Source organism: Lissotriton vulgaris, unplaced genomic scaffold (assembly GCF_964263255.1).
Source record: "Lissotriton vulgaris unplaced genomic scaffold, aLisVul1.2 SCAFFOLD_682, whole genome shotgun sequence".
NCBI lineage: Eukaryota > Metazoa > Chordata > Amphibia > Caudata > Salamandridae > Lissotriton > Lissotriton vulgaris.
The window spans coordinates 38,604-63,523 of record NW_028252731.1 but is presented as its reverse complement, the minus strand read 5'-3'; the positions used below and the strand labels follow the sequence as shown (position 1 = coordinate 63,523).

The 24,920-nt window shown below is 46.9% G+C and overlaps 1 protein-coding gene across 1 annotated transcript in view; it reads right to left on the bottom strand.

The window, feature by feature from the left end:
• Positions 1 to 24,920, bottom strand: part of LOC147662050 (ephexin-1-like) — a 58,773-nt gene that overhangs the window by 8,778 nt on the left and 25,075 nt on the right. The window contains exon 4 of the mRNA XM_086951150.1: positions 15,915 to 16,019. Within this exon, the coding sequence (XP_086807276.1) occupies positions 15,915 to 16,019 (105 nt within the window). The remainder of the gene's footprint in view (positions 1 to 15,914; positions 16,020 to 24,920) is intronic.

Below are 24,920 nucleotides of genomic sequence, written 5' to 3'. Positions count from 1 at the left end.
ATAGTAGCTGAATAGAAGGTGCTGCCTAGTATTGCTGGCTTTAAATTGCATTAGCGCTCTTTGTTTACTATCCCTCGAACTTCTGTGGCCTCTCTGCCCCGTTTCACGTTCCATTCCCATTCCCCATTGCTATTGGTGTGTACTCCCCTGGCCCGCCTACCCTCCCCGATACCGCCTCCCAGCTGCCCCTCCCACCCACGAACACTTAGCTGACCTCCCCCCTCGCATCGCTGTGACCGTCTGGACCCTGTCCATTGCGGACGCTCCTACACGCTTCCTGCTTTCAGAGCCCGAGCGTGACCCTCCTTCCAGCGCTGATTGAAACTGCAGTGTGGTATTGTTTTGCCTCGTATTGCTAGCGCTTTCAACTATATCTAGCGCCGACTCTCGCCCTCTGATTTGCGCATCTGTGTAATTCTGTAATTTAACTCCGAATAATAGTAGCTGAATAGAAGGTGCTGCCTAGTATTGCTGGCTTTAAATTGCATTAGCGCTCTTTGTTTACTATCCCTCGAACTTCTGTGGCCTCTCTGCCCCGTTTCACGTTCCATTCCCATTCCCCATTGCTATTGGTGTGTACTCCCCTGGCCCGCCTACCCTCCCCGATACCACCTCCCAGCTGCCCCTCCCACCCACGAACACTTAGCTGACCTCCCCCCTCGCATCGCTGTGACCGTCTGGACCCTGTCCATTGCGGACGCTCCTACACGCTTCCTGCTTTCAGAGCCCGAGCGTGACCCTCCTTCCAGCGCTGATTGAAACTGCAGTGTGGTATTGTTTTGCCTCGTATTGCTAGCGCTTTCAACTATATCTAGCGCCGACTCTCGCCCTCTGATTTGCGCATCTGTGTAATTCTGCAATTTAACTCCGAATAATAGTAGCTGAATAGAAGGTGCTGCCTAGTATCGCTGGCTTTAAATTGCATTAGCGCTCTTTGTTTACTATCCCTCGAACTTCTGTGGCCTCTCTGCCCCGTTTCACGTTCCATTCCCATTCCCCATTGCTATTGGTGTGTACTCCCCTGGCCCGCCTACCCTCCCCGATACCGCCTCCCAGCTGCCCCTCCCACGCTCCGCCCCCTCCACTCTCCATTTATGTCAGATGGTCCCACGTGCAGCGTCCACGCGCTACGGCCGCGCCGAAGGTGCGCCAAAGTTAAGCCCGTCTACGCCCGTCCGCGCCTGGACCGCGCCTAGCGCCAGACCCCCTGGTTCCCGCAATATCCAGCACACTCGCATCACTTACGATGCCACCACCCTCCTAGCCCTTAACCCCGGCCGTTCTCCCAACTGCGTCCAAGCCGCTCCTGGACTCACCCATGGAACCTTCTCTTGCAACTCCTGCAAGTTCGACGGCTCCAAAACCAACTCCTCATCCACCAACACCGCACAGAGACCTGACACCAACCACCTAAAATGCATCCTGCTCAACACCCGCTCGGTCCACAGACACGCCATCGACCTCTGGAACCTGCTAGACACCATTTCTCCGGACGTCGCCTTCCTAACAGAAACATGGATGAATGCCTCATCAGCCCCAGACATCACCATTGCCATCCCAGAAGGATACAAGATCATCCGTAAGGACCGCATCGAGCAAACAGGAGGAGGCATCGCTATCGTCCATAAGAACTCCATCCGCATCTCAACCAGCTCAGACGTCAACCTTGCCAGCACCGAACACCTCCACTTCCAGATCCACACCGACCCCAAGACCACACTCAGAGGCACCCTCCTCTACCGGCCTCCAGGACCCCGTGCACAATTCAGTGACGACATCATTGACTTTATCATCCCACACGCCCTCCCCTCCGAGGACTACATTCTATTGGGAGACCTCAATTTTCACCTGGAAAAGAGCAATGACAGCAGCGCCACCACCCTTCTGGACAATCTCGCCGACCTCGGACTCAAACAACTTGTCACTACCCCCACCCACATTGCAGGTCACACACTCGACCCTATCTTCACCTCCAGCAAACATGTCTCATTCAGTCACACCACAGCTCTTCATTGGACGGACCACAGCTGCGTGCACTTTATCTACAATAAGACCACAATCCACAACCATCCTCAACCCACCCTGCGAAGAAATTGGAACAAAATCACCATCGACCAGATCTCCTCATCGCTTCTTCTTACCCCCCCCCGCCCACTCCTCTAACCCCGACCAAGCAGCCATTAACCTCACCCAATGGCTATCCAACAGCGCCGACATCCTAGCACCGTTGAAAAAACGCCAAATCAAACTAGGCAGCAAAATCGCCTCCTGGTTCAACGATGATCTCAAGAAATCGAAGAAACTCTGTCGCTCCCTCGAGAAGACCTGGAAAAAAGACCCAAACACCAGCACCAGGGACGCCTTCAAAAACGCCACATGCATACACCATCAACTAATCCGGTCTGCCAAGAAAGCCGCTTTCAAAGACCGACTAGACAACAACGCCCACAACAGCAAGGAATTATTCAACATCGTCAAAGAATTTACCAACCCATCAGCCAACTCCAAGGACATCACCCCCTCCCAAGCCCTCTGCGACTCCCTAGCTTCCTTCTTCCACAACAAAATCGCAGACATCCACAACAGCTTCGACAACCGACCCGGAGACCAATCCACCCAACCTTCTGCAGGACCTTCACCCCCCTTGAACATCCTTAAAGACTGGAACCCAATCTCCACTGAGGACACCATCCGCCTGATGAACTCCATCTACTCAGGATCCCCAACTGACCCATGCCCTCACCACATCTTCAACAAAGCAGACTCCATCATAGCACCACACCTCCGAGATGTCATCAACTGCTCCCTCAACTCCGCCACCTTCCCGGAAAGCTGGAAACACGCAGAACTCAGCGCCCTTCTGAAAAAACCCACAGCTGACCCCACCGAACTCCAAAACTACCGCCCCATCTCGCTTCTTCCATTCCCGGCCAAAGTCATCGAGAAAGCTGTCAACAACCAGCTCGCCGCCTTCCTTGAAACCAACAAATCCCTCGACTCCTCACAGTCCGGATTCCGAGCCAAACACAGCACTGAGACCGCACTTATCGCAGCAACAGACGACATTCGAACTCTACTAGACAATGGAGACACAGTCGCCCTCATCCTCCTCGACCTCTCCGCTGCCTTCGACACAGTCTGTCATAGCACCCTTTTACAACGCCTCAGCAACGTCGGAATCCAAGGAAAAGCACTGGAATGGATCACCTCATTCCTCACCGGAAGAACCCAGAGAGTCCGCCTCCCACCTTTCAAGTCAGAGGCCTCTGAAGTCATCTGCGGCGTGCCACAAGGATCTTCACTCAGCCCCACCCTCTTCAACGTATACATGAGCCCCCTCGCGACCATCGCACGCCAACATAACCTCAACATCATCTCATACGCTGACGACACTCAACTGATCCTCTCACTCACCAAAGACCCTAACACTGCCAAAACCAACTTACACGAAGGAATGAAAGAAGTAGCCGAGTGGATGAAGCACAGCCGTCTGAAACTGAACTCAGACAAAACAGAAGTCCTCATCTTAGGCACCTCCCCCTCCGCCTGGGATGACTCTTGGTGGCCAGAGGACCTTGGAAAAGCACCCATCCCGACAGATCACGCACGGAACCTGGGCGTCATCCTGGACTCCTCACTCTCGATGAACAGACAAGTCAACGCCGTTTCATCATCTTGCTTCAACATTCTTCGCATGCTCAAAAAAACATTTCGCTGGATCCCCACAGAAACTCGTAAAACGGTCACCCATGCACTGGTCACGAGCCGCCTGGACTACGGAAACACCCTATACGCCGGTACCACCGCAAAACTCCAGAAAAAACTCCAACGCATCCAGAACGCTTCAGCCAGGCTCATACTAGACATCCCGCGTAAAGAACACATCTCTGGTCACCTGAAAAACCTCCACTGGCTCCCTGTAAATAAGAGGATTACTTTCCGCCTCCTAACCCACGCACACAAAGCACTTTACGAACTTGGACCAGAATGCCTCAACACACGAATGTCCTTCTACACCCCCTCCCGTCAGCTACGATCCTCCAACCAAGCCCTTGCCACTGTACCTCGCATCAACAAAACCACCATGGGAGGTAGATCCTTCTCCTACCTGGCAGCTAAAACTTGGAACTCTATTCCCACTCACCTTCGCCTTACTCAGAATCACCTAGCATTCAGAAAGCAACTTAAAACTTGGATATTCGACAAGTAATTCTCCACCCTTCCTCAAGCGCCTTGAGACCCTATGGGTATGTAGCGCGCTATATAAATCTCTTGACTTGACTTGACTTGTCTCGAAAGGTGGCATAGTATTCCTGAGGGAATCCGTCAGGGCCAGGCGTCTTGCCAGAATGCAGGAGGGGAATGGCATTGAGCACCTCCTCTAGGGTTAAGGGCCGATCTAGGAAATCCCTGGACTCCTGCAGCAGAAAAGGTAGCCGGGCACCCGTCTCCTCCAGCAGGGAGGCCAGGGAGGGCCCGGCCGGCTGTCTCGCATAGAGGGTCGTGTAGAAGTGAGCGAAGACGCCTGCTATGGCCTTCGACGTAGTCTGCAGGGAACCATCCGTCGCTCGGATCTCCGGAATGACCCGATGAACCTTGGGGTAAGAGACTAGATTGTGGAGGAGCTTGCCATTTTTATCCCCCCAACCGTAAACCCGCGCCACCAAGGAGCGCCACAACATCTGGGCAGAGTCCAGGGAGATCTGTTGGATTTCCTCGCGGATCAATGCAAGTTGCCTAGTGGGGTCCCCGCAATCGAGGAGCGCCTGGTCCTCCTCCATTCGCCTCGCCTTGGATTCCAGCTCAACAAGACGGGTCAGCCGGTCCGCACGCTTAGCATGTACGAACCCCCTCGCCACTCCGCGGATTACGGTCTTGCCGGCCTCCCACAGGGTGCCAGGCGATGGAACTGATCCCTCGTTAGTCGAAAAGTAGTGTGACAGTTCCTGCTCCAGTGAGTCCACCAGCTCCGGGTCTTGTAGGAACCAGGCGTTGAGGCACCACACTGCTTGCGGGCCCACTTGGGGCGAGCCAAGGCGGAGGGAGACAGGGGAGTGATCAGATAGCCCTCGGGTAAGATAGTCACTCCGGAGACCACGTGGCAGTCAGTAGCCGGGAGGAAGAGAAGGTCGATACGGCACTGGGTGTGATGGGCGGCCGATGTGTGCGTGAATTGCACCCTGTGAGGTTTCCAGACTCACCACGCGTCGCACAGCCCCAGGGCAGAGGCCCACCCCGACAGGGCCGAAGCCAAGGCCACTCGAGTGACAGAGGGGGTCCCGGTCGCATCGCAGGAAGGGTTCAGCACGGCGTTGAAGTCCCCCCCCACCACCATCAAGCCCCACGGAAGGGCAGAATTAACGCCCGTAAGACAGCGGAGCGTCGGTGGATGAAGAGCGGATGGGACATACAGGCTCAGGATATTCAGTGGACAGCCTTCCAACACACCCGACACCACCACAAAGCGGCCCTGGCGATCAGTGGTGGCCCAGGTCAGGGTAAACAGCAAGCTTTTCCGGAGGAGAATTTCCACCCCTCGGGACCCACGGACAAACCCAGAATGCCAGACCATCGCGAACCCACAGCGGGCCAAGAATTTGCATTGTGTGCCTAGGAGGTGGGTCTCCTGGAGAAGGAGGGCGTCCACCGCGTAGCGGTGGGTCGCCCGGAGGATGGCCGCTCATTTAATGCGGTCTAGGAGACCATTAACGTTCCAGGAGAGAACGTGGAGGGGTCTAGTCAGCGCGTAGCTCATCGATGGGGACGGGGGCATGGACCAGCCAAGGGCCTCCAAAGGAAGGCCCCAGGAGGGGAGGAGGGGCCACATTTCGCAGGGCCAGGGGGAACCAGGCCAGGACCAGCATAGTAGCAGTAACGCCAGGGGAGAGCAGGGGAGTAGGGAAGGGGGTCGCCGCCCGCAGTGGCCCTCGTGACGGCCCGTAGGTGGCCAAAAATAACAAATCGGGTGAGGAGGAGGACGAGCATGGAGATGGAGATCATGCAACTGCAGTGGATTCGGAAAGAGAGCTACAACCCACCACCCGTGAGTGGCAACAGCACAGGCCGAAGAACGGCGAGCTAGAGTTAGGACGGAGGGCGGCCCGTAGGGCGACCAAAAACAAAAATAACTCACTAAGGACAGTCAAAGGACCCTCCACCCACCCACACCCCCCAACACCCCCCACCTTACACTTCGAAACAAGAAGCATCTGTTGCCCGAAATGCAACCCCAAAACAGAAAACACCCCACTCAGGGGATGGGTGCTAATCTAAAACGGTTAGCTAGGACAGGAACTATGACCAAGGTACCAATAGGGAGGACCCCCCTCCATGGTGCAGGATACAGATCAACAGTGCCAAACAAGAAATGCCACTGTGTAGAATGATGAAAAAGATGGATGAAATGTCTAGGGACAGGCCTGCGCCTCCAGGGTGCCACAGGAGAGAGATCATGCCCCAGGTCGCCAGGCCGAGGGAGCCAGAGCAGATGCAGGTCGCAAGTTCTGGCCGTATTCGGTTCAGGGTTCGTCAGACATGGGCATGTGCCCCGGGTCTCGAATCAAGATTCTTGAAGACTGAGTTGCCCTGGATTATGAGTCTGAGTCGTTGTCGGAGCCACGGAGCTTCGGCTTCTGGAGAGATCAGTGTCCGAGAATGCACGCCGAAGAGTGTCCGCGGGTCCAGGGGCACTGCGCAAGTCAATCAGGGATGGAGTCAAGGATGGCAGATCGGGGTCACGTTGCTGCGCTGCGGGGGAGGTCCGCCGGACTTGCAAGCCTGGCTACCGGGATCCCCCCAGCGCGCCCCCCCTGCGGGATCTCGCTTTGCGCCGCCTAGGCTTGGGCGCGGCACTACTTTGGTGGTCCGTGGCCCTCTGAGGCGGGAGCGGGCCGTTTGCATTTGAAGGGGGCGCTCCTCCGTGACCCAAGTCCACGCCGCCTGCAGGGAATCGAAGAAGAGGGTTCGCTCCTGGAAGACCACCTTGAGTTGGGCCGGGAAGAGGAGCACGTAGCGGAGATTCATCGCCCTAAGCTTCTGCTTCACCTCGTCATATGACCGGCGCTGGGACTGGACCTCCCTCGAGTAATCAGGAAAGACCATTATCTTGGAGTCCCGATGGTGAATTTGTCCCAACTCCCTGGCCGTTCTCAAGATGACATCCCGGTCGCGGAAGTTAAGGAGCCGGAGGATGAAGGGCCGAGCCGGGGCTCCTGGTGGTGGCTTGGGAGCCAGGGAACGATGGCCGCGTTCAATTGCGAACCACGGGGAGAGCTTTTCCTTGGGCATCCAGGTGCGAAACCAATCTTCGAGGAAGGACGCTGCGTCCGTCTGCTCAACCCCCTCCGGAATGCCCAGGAGGCGTAGGTTATTCCGGCGCGCTCTGTTCTCAGCATCCTCAGCTCTGCGGTGGAGGTCAGCGGTCTGCGACTGGAGGCGGGCCACGTCACGTGCTGCTTAACGGTGGACACATCGTTCTCCATATTGGAGATCCGGGACTCCACTTCCGTTAGGCGTTCCGTGGCTTTACGGAGGTCCTGGCGGATAAGGGAGACGTCCACTTTCACCTCTCCTATCTTGGTCTCAACTGAGGCCTTGGAGGTCGAAATGGCCAGCAGGATGGTTGCCAAGTCTCCCCCAGCCGGGCCAGGGCTGGACGCCAGGGCAATACCAGTTCCACGGTCCACCTTGGCAAACCGGTCAAGGGTCATCTGAGCCACAGAGCTCGAGGCCAGAGGCGCACGAGGTTTGCCCATGGTGCGGAGGATCCCTAATCCCAGTGTGGAGAAGGAAGTTCAGAGACAGGCTACTCGGCCGCACAGTAGCGTGGGCTAGGTGATCGCAAACCCCTGCCTCACACCCTCCCCTGCATCTCCAAACGCAGGATGAACGTGACGGCAGAGCAGAGGCCAGATGGAAACTTCGAGGACGGAGCCAGAGTGGCCCAGGAGTGATGGCTCCTAGGGGCATGGAAACAGGGAGGCAGGTGGATCCTCGCAAACCCTGCCGGAGGTGGGGTGTGAAGGTGGGGGCCCGCAAGGAGGGGTGGGGCGGGGAGCCACTTATCACACCGCACACCACTCCCCCGCCACCCGACACGGTGGCCGAACCCCTCACCGTACCGCACCCCCAGTCCCCAAACACCGACTCACCAGGTCTCCGCCAGCAGGCAGGGCGCGTAAGGTCGCAGTCTCGCCGTCCCCAAAGGCAGGAGCTAGGCCAAGGAGGGTCCGACGCGATGGCTCCACTCAGCTCGACCCCAGGGGACACCAGGCGTGGGAGGCCCGCTCGCGGATGTAGAGCAGTTGCAGGCTCACCTCGCGGCTCGGGGCAACCAGAGAGGGGGCGTCCGGAGCGGCCAGGCATCCAAGAGCCGGCCACCAGGTAAAGAGCCGGGCTATTTGGCAGTCCGGGGTCATCCATTCCTCAAGGCCGATCCCCGTCAACAATGTCCATGGAAGGCCCAGTCTGAAGGCTCAGCCAGACACCAAGAAGGAAAGCGGGGAGCAGCAGGAGGCAAAGCTTTGGCCAGCATGGGAGGTGGGGCCCCCGTCCATCTCCCTCTCCTCAGGGGCTCACCACCGAGCGGCCAGGGACGTGCGCAGGCAGTCTCACTGTGCTAGCCTGGGCAGGACAGCAAACCCAGCATCAGAACGGCGGATCCCAGGCCGCCGCCACCTTGAGGCTTCCAGGCATCAAAGGAGGGGGGGGAAAGTCCTCGGGCCCCCGAAGTCAGCATCAAGTCCGCTCCTCGTCTCGCCATCCTCAGCCACGATCCAGAGTAAGACTCCCCCAGCGCGGCGATCGTGGGTTCAGGGAAGGAGGGCTGGAAGCAAGCTTCATGGAGGAGGGAGGCACAGGCAGCAGATCAAGACGCGTCAGGGGGCCGCCATATTGCGCGGGCACCCGGGCCGGGCGTCACCTCAGCGGGGGAGAGGAGCAATGCCTGCAGTGTCTGCCCCGCAGCTCCAGGGGCCAACCGGAGCCTCCGCCGCAACACAGGAGCTCGTGAGGATCACCGCGGGATGCCCAGGGATGAGGGCAGCAACCATTAGATCACAAGGCAGGGGGCCGCCATCTTGTCGCAGCGTCGGCCCTTCGGGGCTGAGGAGCTGCGGAGACTCCAGAAGCGTCCGGCGATGTAGGTGGAGAGGAGGCAGGCAGGTAGGCGAGAGGCAGCAAGGGGCACTGTTGCAGGCCGGATGAAGGTGGATGACGGACGGGGGGTCAGGAGCACTCTCAAAGTGCGACCACCATCTTGACGCCCTGGCCACGCCCGAGAAGATTGCTTGTTATCAGCATTTAGAAGGTATTGCTCATATTTGTAGTTGAACGATCTCAACTCACTGGTACTAACCAAGATGGAATACCTGGTGTTGATAGTAGAAACCACAAAGTAAAGTTTGAGTCCTTCTACAATACGAATAGCGAGAACGTCTTTACTGGCATGAGGAACTGGATTTAGGGTGTGGGGAGGGGGGGGGGTAATATATTAAAACAAATGTTTACTTCTAAATCTATATATAATGATGACATCTATATGGTTCATCAACAGTCAGTAATAATGAATTGTATGGCTGAAAACATAGCTGATGCATTTCTCCAACATTCAAACGAGCCTTGCACATTTCCTATAGAACTGTGTGTCTGACAGGAACATGTCATCTGGTGTTTTTTTGGCATGTGCACATAGGTCTGGGCTGTACCATGACGAGGGAGCATCCTCAAAAATGATGTGCATATGCAAGGGAGACATCCATGTTACTTTAATAAAGCTGAGAGAGTGCCATGTTGTAACAGGTTTAGGTAAGAAAGCCAGGGTGTGTGAATGTGCTACTTGCTACTGTGCACACACTACATTGGCGATGAAAGTGAGTGCACTGCACCTCTGTTGCACACCCTGACCAACACTTAGTGCCATGCATGCACATCACCTAGGAGACAAGCTATCAGCATGCCACTAGCATACCACCACCAGCATTCACAAAAAGTCAACCTCACTCGATCTCGGGGGCACAGAAAGGATGTTGATGGCACATCAAGCTACCAACTACAGGAAGAGCAACACACCATCAACAAAGCTAATCCCTTCACAGATCAGCGGTTTTACAGTATCTCCCTGAACTAGGCAACTAATTCCCCACAAGATGGGGTACACAACCCCAGAGGGAATGAAAACCATGTTGTGATCACTGTGCAATGATCAAGGCATGTGTGACTCCCTAATCTGCAGCTGAGAAAAAAAAGATATATGTTTCCTAAGCATCCTTCTAATAAACTAAGATCAACACAGAAGGGAAGACTAAACCCTCAGATCCTGAACTCATCCGTTGTGTCTCCTGCGCCCCAGCCCCAAAAGCATGTCTTCCGACATCATCTCTTGCCCTATTAAACCTACGTCCGAAGCTAACACCCTTTGGAGCAACTTTAAAAAAAATTGGAAAGCTATGTCTCAACATCTATGCCACAACACACAAGTTCAAGCCAAAGCTGTCAGTATCCTGGTACTCTAAATACATTGCTAACACTAACCAATCCACACACAGACAAGAAAGAAAATGGAAGAAAAACAAAACTCCTAGGGACCTCTTGATAATGAAGTCCCTCCGTGCAGAGACTCATCACATCAGTCAAAGCAAAGTACTGTAACAACACCATCAATGAAGCCACCAACATAAGTATAATGTTGTTCAAGACCATAAAGCACTGCATTAACCCCTTGCCAGACCCAGCTATTCCTCACTTCACAGAAAAGTTATGTTATGTTATGTTATGTTAGTTTCGATTTATATAGCGCCAAATCACCGACAGGTCTCTTAGCGCTTGGGCCCAGGGAAGAGAAAACGGCAGCTGAGTGGGTTAAAGGCACACGGGTCATTAGAGGTTAAACTGCGCTTAATGCTTCTTTAAACAAGAGAGTTTTGAGCGATTTCCGAAAGTGGAGCAAGTTGGATTCTTTGTGGAGATGCTCAGGTAGTTTGTTCCAGAGCTGTTGAACCAGCACTGAGAAAGATCTACCGCCTTTAGAGGACAGTTTGTACCAAGGACATGACAACAGTTGTGCCTCAGAAGACCTTAATGAGCGTCCAGGAGTATAAGCCTCAAGGTGTTCTTTTATATAGACAGGTGCTAGGCTGTGTATAGCTTTATAGGCTATACAGAGGCTCTTGAATGTCACTCTCTGTTTTATGGGGAGCAATTTATGCAACAGTGGTGAGGCATGGGTCCGTCTCGGCAACTTGAAGATCAATCTAGCTGCATCATTTAAGACCACTTGCAATCTACTTATCAATGCCTGGGGAAGACCCAGGTAGAGGGCATTCCCATTGTCCAGCCTTGAGATTATAATCGCTGAGACTATCGTACGGAGTGTAGAAGTAGAAAGAAGGGGGACCAGTTTCCGTAGCTGTCTAATTAGACCTGTACACGTACCCACCACTGATGAAACTTGGCTAGCCATTGAAAGTTCATGATCAATTTTTATGCCAAGACTTTTTACAGTTTAACATGGTTTGGGGGTGGGACCTAGGTCCTGGGGCCAGAACAGATCACTCCAGGGTGATTCCGCTGCAGGGATAACCAGGACCTCTAAAGTGCAATGCCATCAACCTCAATACTAAGCCTGCTCCATCTCTTACATCTATCACTTCCCGTAGGAACCCACAATGGTCAGCCTTCATAGCCCTCTCTATCTCCCTGGTCTAGCTGATATACTCAAGTCCCTCAAAGCCACTTTGTATGAAGATTATGTCTTACCCTCCTCCTTCATTACTCTCTCTGGGGACGCTATCATCCTCCTACTGACTCTTGTCGATACCTTCCTCACTCAAAGCATATTTCCACAATCTCTTGAGACAAGCTAGATCCTCCCACTCCTAAAGAAACCTACGCTAGACCCTGATGACCTCGCCAACTACCATCCCACCACTCACCTACCATTCATCGGTAAGACCATTAAAAATGCAGTCAGTCTATTTTCAACTCCAGAATCACATGAATACTAACCATCTTCTGCACTTCTACAAGTCTGGCTTTAGATCACGCTGCACCACAGAGACCGCAACCTCACACATCACAGATGAAGATGGCTCTGCCTCCTTAAATTTCTGGACCTCTCAGCTATGTTTGACACAGTTGACCATTCTACTGTTGTACGCACAGTGAAATCTCGAGTTGTGTTCACCCACAGTGATCTTCACTGGCTCTCCTCCTACGTTTCTAACTGATTCTTATTTGTTCAGATGGTCATCTCAAGGTCTCAAAATATTCCCATCATCGGTGGAGACTCCCAGGGTTCTATATTGTCCATCATCTTCAACCTTTACATCAAACTGCTTGATGCTGTACACATAGATAACAGAATTAAGAATCACATATAGGCCAATGATAAACAACTGTACATGAAAGTCTCCTCTGCTTTAGAAATCCAACAACTCAAATACTGCTTGCACATCAACCAGGTCTGGATCTCCATCACCTACCTTGAAGTTTAACCCAACCAACTTAGAATCTTGTTAATTGGCAACAACAACAAACAAGATACAGCACAAACCTGGCCCAATGACTGAATGCTAAGCCACTTGGATTTACCCTGGACACTAACCTCGCACTCAAGGAACACATTGCGAAATAGACTCAGTACCAACTCTGGTTCTGAAGAAAGATAAACTGTTGCTTCAGAATGTGACTTCAAAACTGCTGTTCAAGCCCTTTGTAATCCCACATCAGGATGATGGTATTGTGCTACAACATGGCCTCCCAGACTCAACACTAGCACTCCTTAAGGGCATCCTACATGCTGCAGCATGTCTCATCGGGGGCCTAAATAAATATGAACATGTGACCCCCATCCTGCTGGAGCTCCATTGCCTTCCACTGCCTACTCAAACCATATTCAAAACCAACTGCATCATTTACTAAGCCATCACGACCAACACTCCCACTTATCCTGCAGACAAGCTCACCATTCCTGGTGGTTCTCAACACACCCACAGTTGGCACAATCAGACTGTAGACTAAGAAGTGTACAAATTAAATGACAAGACAGAAAGACTTTTAATTTACACCCAGGATCTGAACCAACATCCCTGTACCCTTCAGGACTGTCCCAATGCTTTTCCAATGTAGGAAAGAGTTGAAACTCACCTCTTAAAAAATCAAAATACTGCATCACAATGCATTACCCATCCTCAACCCAAATATCTCTCCTATTAACTTTATTCTGGTCTTTGAGCATGCATAGGGCTCTGCTGCCTTTTGGCTACGTTCTCTTGTTAGGGCCAATTTCTAGCATTTCTACTAGCTGCACTGTCAATGACTTTTTGGTCTGAAACCAGAACGTGGAATGCCTATGGTTTGTGTTTTGTTCTTGAAGTAGCTTAAACAGCACAAATGCACTGACGATTTGCCTCCATTTCATTAGAGACATCAGGTTGTAAATTCTGTAAGACACAGAAACATACCATTCGAACTTCAACTAGGCTTAATGATAGAACCTTCTTCCCATGTGTAATGCAGACACAGTTGCTCATTCCTCCCAACTTGGCATCTGACACCAACACTGGCTTAGAGGAAGCATTCAAAGACTTTTGGGCCACCCAATCCCTAATGATTGGTTACACAATTTTTAATGATATGGAAATCAAAAACTGTCATTCATGCTTGGTTGTTTGATGTATCATACCTAGATTCCATGGAAAAGGCCTAGCATAAGATACCACGTAGGAATGTTCAGATTGAAACATCAGACCACGACTTTTGCTGCAGTATTTCTTTTAAAACTTGAAGTAGACAGCTGGCAGCTGCTGCAGTCTTTTATGCACACCATGTTTCAAATTAGAGAGAGACCCCCTACGAACCAGGGGAATAGGGTACTTTAACAGTGAAAAAAGTTTTTTCCCTTGGCAAACCATTCTTACATGAGATAACCCTAAATGGTTGTCTTCAACTACCCAATGGGCCCACTAGATCCCATGCAGGATCCCTTGCTATCTCATACACTTATACAACAAAAATCTAGTTCATTGTTTATTGTTATAAAAAGTTCGTACAAATACAATCTAGTGTTAAAAACAGATCATTGGGCACCTATGTTAAAATCTCATGGACACATTCATGGAATACAATTTCTACTACACATAAAGTTAAAAACAATAATAAAAAACAACAATTGATTATGTCAAACTAGGGGATACAAAAAGGAGAGACATACAAAGACATGAAAATTGTCAATACATTTTGCAAGTTTTTTGAGATTTGGCCTAAACACAATCCTGGACATATATGATTCTTTGTCTACAGGCTAGGTTTTTGATCTCTTGATCGTGCAGAGGGGCGTCGACGCGTTTCAATGGTTTTTATTTATGCATTACCATCTTTCTCAAGACTATGTTAATGAGTCTCTCCTACTTATGGCACTGGTTCGTTGCCGTTAGTATAGACCTCCTGCGGATAAACATATTGTCATCAGTGTCTTGCATGTATTACATTTTACTTTTTACAAAAACATCTTTTCAATTGATGATTACATTACAGTCATCCTAGTATGCCTCATATCATAATACATCAGTGTTTTCATACTATAGGATCCTAACTGGTGATCTTTCTAATTCATTTGTACTTCACGTGTGATTAAGTTGAGTCATACTCCTCGGTGAATTATATCCACCCCTCATTCCCCTTGTCTGATCTAACCCACTACTCTTCCTATATAGGCCACATCTTGCCTTCCTGATGTATTATGATATGAGGCATACTAGGATGACTGTAATGTAATCATCAATTGAAAAGATGTTTTTGTAAAAAGTAAAAAGTTAAATGTAATACATGCAAGACACTGATGGCAATATGTTTATCCGCAGGAGGTCTATACTAACGGCAACCAACCAGTGCCGTAAGTAGGAGAGACTCATTAACATAGTCTTGAGAAAGATGGTAATGCATCAATAAAAACCATCGAAACGCGTCGACGCCCCTCTGCACGATCAAGAGATCAAAAACCTAGCCTGTAGACAAAGAATCATATATGTCCAGGATTGTGTTTAGGCTAAATCTAAAAAAACTTGCAAAATGTATTGACAATTTTCATGTCTTTGTATGTCTCTCCTTTTTGTATCCCCTAGTTTGACATAATGTGAATGAATTGTTGTTTTTTATTATTGTTTTTAACTTTATATGTAGTAGAAATTGTATTCCATGAATGTGTTCATGAGATTTTAGCATAGCTGTGCAATGATCTGTTTTTAACACTAGATTGTATTTGTACGAACTTTTTATAACAATAAACAATGAACTAGATTTTTGTTGTATAAGAGTATGAGATAGCAAGGGATCCTGCATGGGATCTAGAGGGCCCATTGGATAGTTTGAGACAACCATTTAGGGTTATCTCATATAAGAACGGTTTCCAAAGGGAAAAAACTTTTTTCACTTTTATGCACACCATACATATATTTGGAATTTGGTACTCTATTAGACTCTGCTTTATTTGTTATTATACTACAACAATAAAAAGGCACAGTCTTCCCCCCCTGGTGAAAAACTGAAATATATTCCATGCTTACCTATTTACTTCACATACACACATTCTCCGTCCTTTATTAAACAGGCACACTCGTGTACCCAAAATCCTAGTCTGTGCACTTTTAGTCCATCCAGGAGACCATTCCAACACTTCTTACTGATTTAGAGAGGTGTAAAATGTAAAGTCTCTGAAAACCCTGTCACTTGGCCCTCCCTCTTGAAAAAGTACATTTGCAGAGTTACACGGATCTTGGAGGCTAACTCCATACAATTCTATCCAAGGTGACATCTCATTTCAACGGCATGTGACTGTCCCTGTATTCGGAGTACTTTCCTCAGTACAAAATTAATATTATTTTCACCCATCTGTGCTGCAGCCCCCCTCCAAATTTTACCATCTTCTGCCTTGTCCAGGATGTTCAAGACTTCTGCAAGTTCCAAGGTGAGCTCATCTGGCTGCTGTGCAACGTAAGGGTGAATACACTGCACCTGGGGACAGTCTGGGGGAAATAAAGGGAGAAAGAAAATGGTTATGCCAAAGCATTAGGTGTTGCGATTGAGCAATCAAGGATCCTTGGTCTAACCTGCAGTAAACAACATGTAAATCGTAAATCGTAAATCATACGTTCTTATATAGCGCCTTTCACCGTAAGGTCTCAAGGCGCTTGCTTTGGGAACCCGTCCTGGCTTTTCCCTGCGAGATAACCCCTACTGGGCATCCCCAAGGTGAAAGCCAGGTATCCCATCGCGTTGGGGCCGTAGTGGAGATTAAGCAAGCTATTGCCCAGAGTTGCAGAGTGTGAACCCATGATTCGAGTAGGCACCGAGGCGAGAATTATCGAGTCCGTGGAGATTTTGAGCTCAAGACCCTGCCACGTCGGGGATTGAACGCTGGTCCCGGGTCTGACCTCTGCGTCCGGGTCTGCCTCCTCTAACCGGTGAGCCACACTACATGTATAACCCCTTGCGTGCTGATGACGACCCCCGTCCGTCATGCAGCACAGTGGGCATGTGCTGATGATGGCTGGGGGCCATCATGAATTCGCCCACTCTTTAGAAGCGCCGCACAGGCGCAAAATCGCGGCCGCACGGAAGGGGTTAAACCATGGTCATCAATGGTGGTCCATGTATAAACCATAGATGATTATAGTTTGTCCACGGAGACAGAAATGAAAATGTGATAGCTTCCACATCCACAGAGCTAACAAAACCAACATCAAGAGCCAGAGAAAACACTGAAGTCTGTCTCTATTATTTTGACTGACCAATGGTAAGGGGACAACATGGCCACATCATAGGGATGAATGAGCTACTTGCCTAATCAGATGTCGTACTGCCAGCCAATGCACCTCAAAGAGAGATTCATCTGGATGTTACCCCTGATTCATAATCCAGTCTTGCACTGCCAAAGCTGACACTTCTTAACTTCAAGTCAAAAATTAGGTTTTTTTTGAGTTATTAAACATGTGTGAAATAAATTGGAGTATTAGTTGAAGGGCTGAGAACCCACTTCATATAATAACCACAATCCTTCTCAGGGTGAACCACTTAAGTCACTAAATAAACCTATGTTGAACCCTCTGGTATCGTGGCACAGAGAAGTCAAGCTTAACCTAAAGACAATATGTAAAGTATTTGTGCAGTACTAAGACTGTAATAAAGTGAAAACACAATACAAAAAATCCCAAACCAATTTAGAAAAAGAGAGAACATTTTAATAATTAAAATAACACCAAGAAGACAGAAATCCAATGAGTTGAACTGGAGATATGATTGTTTTATGTTTGCATTAAAAACAGTACCAAAAAGCCCAAAGTGCCAACCGTGTGTACCTGGTCATGCTAGACCAAGTCAAAGTCAAAAGTCATGACCAACTGCGATAGATCGCTGGTCGGTTAAAGGGACCATGTTCAACCCAGTGAAAAGTTTACCTTCTGGCTTAGAAACCTTTATGAAGAAAAAATGGTTGCCAGCAGGATAAGCTGGATCCGTAGCAGGACTTGATGATGATGGGTTGCTGAAGAGTGAGGTCTGGGTGCGGACATCAACGAAGGCAGGAGAGCTCCAAGTGGATGATGTTTAAAGTTTGTGCCCTAGAAGACCTTGCTGTCAATTAGATGGTGATCACTGGTGGCTCCGGTGCAGCACTCTATGTTCAGACTTTAGAAACTTCTCTAGAAGGTGGATTCCTTTCAGTGGGGTAAACCAGCAAGTTCAGGCCGACCAGCATTTCAACATTGATGACTGTGGCTTTGATGGCGATCCTGGTCTCGATTGGTTCTTCAGGCAGAAAGTTGGCTAAACAGATTCTAAGCCCCATTTCTTGCAGTTTGAGCACAGGAGAAGTACACTTTAACACCAACAAAGGGTCCAGGCCTGGAGCTTAGGGCTCTTGGACACTTGGAGTTTAGAACTCACTTCAATAGCGGCCAGAAGAAAAGTACAGCACAGGTCCAGTTAGAACTGGTCAGTTGAGCATTTGCAGGGAGAGAGACTTCTGGAAGCTTGTTGTGTCCCTGTAGCTCGAACAGGTGGTCAGCCAACTGTCCCTTGGAGGCACTTCAAAGTCTTGGGTACAAGAAAAGCAAGTTCAGTCTTCTTTCAGGTTCTTTAGATTGCAGTGCGATCCTTCTTCTGATTCCTCTCAGGTCCACGAGTGTTCTGAGGAGAGGTCTGTGGGGGTCCACATTCATGCACAATGCCGAGGTGGAAGGTGATCTTTTGTCCACCCTTGAAACCATTTCTGGTTTCAATTCCCCCGTATCCCCCAGGTTTGGAGCCAGCCTGAATTGAGAGACAAAGGGGAGACGGGTCTAGGTGTGAGCTTCATCTGCCAGTGACAGGGTAGCATCCTTTGAATCTCTGGAAGGGGCTGGACATAACCCCAAGCCATCCTGTCAAGGAAGGAGACCTCCTCCGCACACCCAGAGATCTTTTTCCACTGTCGGGGTGCAAACACTCCTCGCCACAGGAAAGCCATCAGGGACACTGCTGGACACTGACGGGAAAGCCTTTTAGTTAGGAAAATGACAACTTTCTAAAAGTATAATTTACAAAATAGTAATATAAAATTCGACTTGACTATTAAGTCAGATTTTACATTCCTATGAACCTGTGAACTATTTTTTTAGCTATGCCCAAACTGAATTTAGCACTTATTACATATCATAGTGTAAATGAGTATTAACCTATTGAAGAGCCAACACTGCCACATAAAAAACAAGTTTTCACTGCCAGGACAGTGCAAATATTAGCTAAACATGACCTACTTTTAAGTACCAGGCAACCAGCCCTATAGGCTTTTAAGAACTACCTTGGAGGTGACTTAGAATTATTAAAAAGGAAGGTTTATGTCTGGCAAAAGGTTTTTTTTTAAAATTAAAAATTGCAGTTTAAAACTGCACACTCATGTTTTACAGTGCTACTTTCGTGGGTGTCACCATGAGTGTACAGTCCACTAGTATCATTTATTTACCAGCCCTGGGTAAACGTAGTAGCATATACTGGGGACTTACACATAATCTAAATGTGGCAATTAGGTGTATCCCAATTTTACCATGTTCAAAAAGGGGAGTAAAAGTACTTTACCACTGGTTAGCAGGGGTACAGTGCACAACATTATACGGCCAACAATAAAAGGGTGCAGTAAAAAGGTAGAAAATCCTAGGTGGCCTTCAGGAAGGGCACATTTCCAACAATGTGCATTTACTGGAAATTGCAAGATCTTCTCTGTACCCCATTAAGTTCAAGCTTCATTATTCACTGACATCCAGAATCCTGTGCTGCACGGATACTCACTCAGGACATAACGATGAATGCTCAGCTCATTCCACTCTTCATGTATGCTTTTGTAGCATATGGATACATTACATACAACATCTACAATGGAAAGGAAATTACTGACTTTTCCAACCTCCAGAAAATGGCAATACTGCATACAATACCAACATGGAGCAGGGATAGGCTGCACATATCGCCTATGTAGGATAGTGGTATAATGTTCAAACTGGATCACTGACATAATATCGAGGGACATAATATCGACTATCAAAAATATCATTGACAAAATATCGACAGACAGAATATCAAATTTGTATCTACAAACAGGTACGTACAAAAATATTGAGTAAAAAATATCGTTTACAAAAATATAGTTTATAAAAATATCGACTTTATTAAAAACAATGTTAAATTCAATTAATATTAAATATTAATTACTAAAATATACTTAAAATACTTAAATTAACTTATAATAATTAAATAGTTAATGAAAGTTATAAAAAAAAATGTTTACATCATTTTTGTTAAAACATATATATATAGTAACATAATATAATTAAATAATATCCAATATTATTACCGTACAATAGCGGAAGTGTAAAAATTACTATTCCCACTCCAGAGAGTGCAACAGTAGGGAAAGCGTTGGATAGCGTAGGGATAAATATTACTATTCCCACTCCAGTGAGTACAACAGTAGGGAAAGCGTTGGATAGGGTAGGGGTAAAAATTACTATTCCCACTCCAGTGGGTGCAACAGTAGGGAAAGCGTTGGATAGTGTAGGGGTAAAAATTACTATTCCCACTCCAAAGAGTGCAACAGTAGGGAAAGCGTTGGATAACGTAGGGGTTAAAATTAGTATTCCCACTCCAGTGGGTGCAACAGTAGGGAAAGCGTTGGATAGCGTAGGGGTAAAAATGACTATTCCCACTCCAGTGGGTGCAACAGTAGGGAAAGCGTTGGATAGCGTAGGGGTAAACATTACTATTCCAACTCCAAAGAGTGCAACAGTAGGGAAAGCGTTGGATAGCGTAGGGGTAAAAATTACTATTCCCACTCCAAATAGTGCAACAGTAGGGAAAGCGTTGGATAGCGTAGGGGTTAAAATCACTATTCCCACTCCAAAGAGTGCAACAGTAGGGAAAGCGTAGGATAGCGTAGGGGTAAAAATTACTATTCCCACTCCAGTGGGTGCAACAGTAGGGAAAGCGTTCGATAGCGTAGGGGTAAAAATTACTATTCCCACTCCAGTGAGTGCAACAGTAGGGAAAGCGTTGGATAGCGTAGGGGTAAAAATTACTATTCCCACTCCAAAGAGTGCAACAGTAGGGAAGCGTTGGATAGCGTAGGGGTCAAAATTACTATTCCCACTCCAAAGAGTGCAACAGTAGGGAAAGCATTGGATAGCGTAAGGGTTAAAATTACTATTCCCACTCCAGAGAGTGCAACATTAGGGAAAGTAAATACTTCAAATATTATTTAAAAAAATATAAATTAGTATCTATAAATAATTTATTAAAAGTAATTACCAATTTAATATGATATAATAATTAATCTATTAAAATTACTAATTAACCTTAATTATTACTACTAGTTACCTAATACAAATTAATTACAAATTAACAATTAATTATTTAACAATAAAAAATTAATTAACAATTAATTCAAATTAAATGCAATGAAATAAATGTAATTATTTAAATAATTATAAATAAATTACTTCCCACCCTATTCCCCTATAATCCCACAACCCGCTACAGAAAATAAATTAGTAAAATTAACATAATTAGCAATTAATCAATTAAATTAAATGGCAAATAAAATGTAATTAATTACCCATAAAAACTTAATAACAATTAATTCTAAATAAATACCAATAATTAATTTTACATATTTAATTAATTATAATGAAATTACCTCCCACTCAATTCCACTATAAACCCACAACCCGCTACGGAAAGTAAATTAGTAAAATTTACATATTTAGCAATTAATCAATTAATTAAAATTAATTGCCAATTAAAATGTAATTATTTACCAAATATAAATTCATTAACAATTAATTAAAAAATAATACCAATAAATAAATTTACATATTTAATTAATTATCATTAAATTACTTCCCACCCTATTCCCCTATAAACCCACAACCCGCTACAGAATTAAATTACGCAAAAATTCAAAAAACAAAATTCATTAATTAAAATTAATCATAACATAAATACACACTTTTCACACATATAATAACATAAAAAAACACTATAAAAAATCGATAATTTTAATAACCTATATTATATACTTCGATATTTTAACTTTCTATATTTTTAACATTCGATATTACATTACTTACCTTAAAACCGATATTTTTGATGTCTATATTCTGTCCATTCGATATTTTGTCCATTCTATATTTTAAATTCGATATTATGTCCATTCGATATTTTGTACTCGATATTTTGACTGTTTACCGTTCAAACTGCCTATGAGAGCAATGGTTTAATGGTTGGATTGCCTACTGGTAAACATCTTTATGGGTACCCCCTTCCTCGTCACAGTTGTTACATATTTTGCCCACACCACTAAGCACGCTTGCATGCTATGGACCTTAAAGGGATGACTTCAACCTGACATTCTCCTAAGCATTCACTTCAGAATTGCAAATAAAACACCTAGGAATGAAAGGGAAGGAATGTACCAACTGGGCTATGGAAGAGATACGCAAGACTATAAAAGATTACTAGTCAATAATCGAGATGTTATCTTGTCATCCTCTTCCTCGACCCATTATGCACTCTCATGAGCATACTGCTAAGCAGCACGTCCTCATTGGCATTTCTATTTCTAGGCACAAAAACTCCCTAACAGACAACAGTTATGCCACACCGTCACAATCAGAGCATCCCCCTGATCAATATTAACAATGTAAAAATGCAATTCAGCTTTTAATGTCACCTGTACGGACACTAGTAACAAATGCCACCTCGACTTCCCTAGCTACATCAAGCCCATCGCATGAAACAAATGTGGACTGAACTGCCCTGGTAGCCGACCTGCAAAATTCAGTGCCCTCCAATTCGTCCATGGAGACTGAAATGCCCAGTCTGAGTGACCAAGAAGCAGCTACCCCACTTGATAACAATCCATAAAATATCTACCTTAACCAATACACACCAAAGTTGAGTGACAAAATGTCCCTTTCAATCTATTCTGCTCAACTGTGGAGGGACCATGGCACTGCTGTAAAACATGCAGCAATTGTAACATTGTTTCTGCTTCAACAGCTATATTCAGGACAAAAAAAGGAAACGCGGGGGCCGATTTTCATATACAAAACGCTGTGCCCAATTTAGGTTGGCTTTGGTTGGCATGTCAAGGACGCACTGGGCTGTATTTAAGAGTGTTTATTTATAGGTATGCACAATCCTTCATGTTCATGTTTTCATTCTGTCTCAGAAAATCATTTTAATTCAGCTGCAGTTTATTATGGTGGAAAAGAACTCTGCAACAAGGTTATTTCTGCTGTTATAAAATATGCAGAAGCAGCTTATTGTGTGAAGTTTCACATTTGTGTTTGTTTTCTCTGTGCAACCAAAACGCATATTTTAGTGTCTAATAGAAATCATAGTGGAGTAGGTGTTACATTTATAGTTTGGTGGTTGCTATTAAAATTATGCGCTTTTTTGGGGGCATTAGCGAGCCCGGCCGCAAGATGGCTGCCACCTAGTGAGGCTCTGCCAGCTGGAGCAACTAATCCGTTAATTATCCTGCATCAAAGGGGGCATCGGGGTCTGCCCAGCGGTGCCCGTACATGTATACCCCTGGCTAATTAGATCTGCAATTAGGGAATTTTGTTTCATTGGCCCCATGATAAAGTGTTTCTGTGGTATTGGAGCCTGGTGGAGGTGCTCTTGTAGTGCACTTCAGACGACTGGATTTGGTGCATATTAATAGGGTGATGTGCCTAGCACGTTGTGTTTTGTGACTTAAGTTGTTGATTGCGTTCATGTTATGTTAAGGCATTGTGCTTACGCGGGTTGTTGATATTCTTGCTATAATGGGGTGTGTTGAAATATTGCTGTAATTTATTATTTTGATTATGTATTTTATTAAAAGGTTTGCAGAACTCAAGTTAGATAAAGGTGACGGTGGAAGATTTTGCTGTGGCGCCAAGGTTTTTAAATAAATGATTTCCATTATAGCCTAGTAATTTCGATTGGAACAGTGATGGTTCATTCTGTGCACAAGAGTAAACCACGTCGGTGCTTATGTTATAGCTGGTCAAAAGCCTAGCTTGATGTGTGATTGTGTAGATCCTTTAAGTACTAAGGGGCATATTACCAACAAAGTGGCGAAGAGAAGCGTTAGCCATCTTGGCTTAACGCCTCTCTTCGCCACTTCGGAAACGCTAGGCTGCACCATATTACCAAGGATATGGCGCAGCCTAGTGTTTCCCCCTGCGATGGCGGTAGTTTTGACAACTTATCGCCAGCGCAGGCACCCTTGCACCAGAGTCCAAGGGTGTCTGTGAGCAGGGAGGTTTGTTTATGTTCAGGAAGGAGTTCCTTCCTGCACATAAACAAACCTTAAATGGCAATCTGTAACTGACATGTGTGCTGCTTTATGCAGCACACATGTAAGTTACAAATTGGCATTTTTAAAAAGAGGTTTGTTTATGTACAGGAAGGGACACCTTCCTGTACATAAAGAAACCTTGGCATTTAGCTTTTTCCATGTGTGCTGCACAGGGCAGCACACATTGAAAAAGCAAAAACGAGGAGAAATGAAGCATTTCTCCTCGTTTCGCCACCTTAAGAACAGGTCTTACCTGTTCTTAAAATCGGCGCTGCCACCTATTATCACCACGCTTGATAATAGGTGGCAGAGTAAAAGTGAATGGGTGTTGCGGTGGAATGCCCACCGCAACACCCACTGCACGCCCCCTTTCACGATAAGCCACGTTAATTGACTTAACGCTGCCTTGATAATAGGGCAATGCAAATATCGCCGCGTTATCGGCAGAAAAGTGCAGATAACGAGGCGATAAGGGGCTTGGTAATATGCCCCTAAATGCTTTATTGTGAGTTTGATTTCTGTGCTGATTCCCAGTATTCAGACACAAACTTTGTTTTGTCTTATTGAATTATTGTGTTTGATCTCGTATTGTGCTTGATTCTAAATTTAGGTAAGTAAAAGTCGAAGTTGCTATCAAAAGGACACCCTTTACCACCAGGTGGAAGACCTGCCTATGAGACAATCATGCATTCTGGCATGCACACTTGTTTGTGGCTTGAGGACTGGCACAAGACTATGGTAAAAGCTAAGAAATTACAGTTTCCTGAAAATTGTACTTTTGTTGAAAAGAAAATTGGCTACTTGAGACATTGCTTGTTTGAATTCACAACTGAGACCTGCACAGTTGGCAGCATTGAACGAACAGGATACGAGAACCAATACGAAGGCTCAATAGAAAATGCTGAGAGGTGAGGTTTGTACGGTTGTACATGTTTGGATGGATGCTAAGTTGCACATGAGGTTAAAATTGTGGCATATGGAAGTGCTTATAACTGTTGGCGCGTTTCCTGTGATCTCTGCAGACCAAACAAAGAATAAAACAAAACAG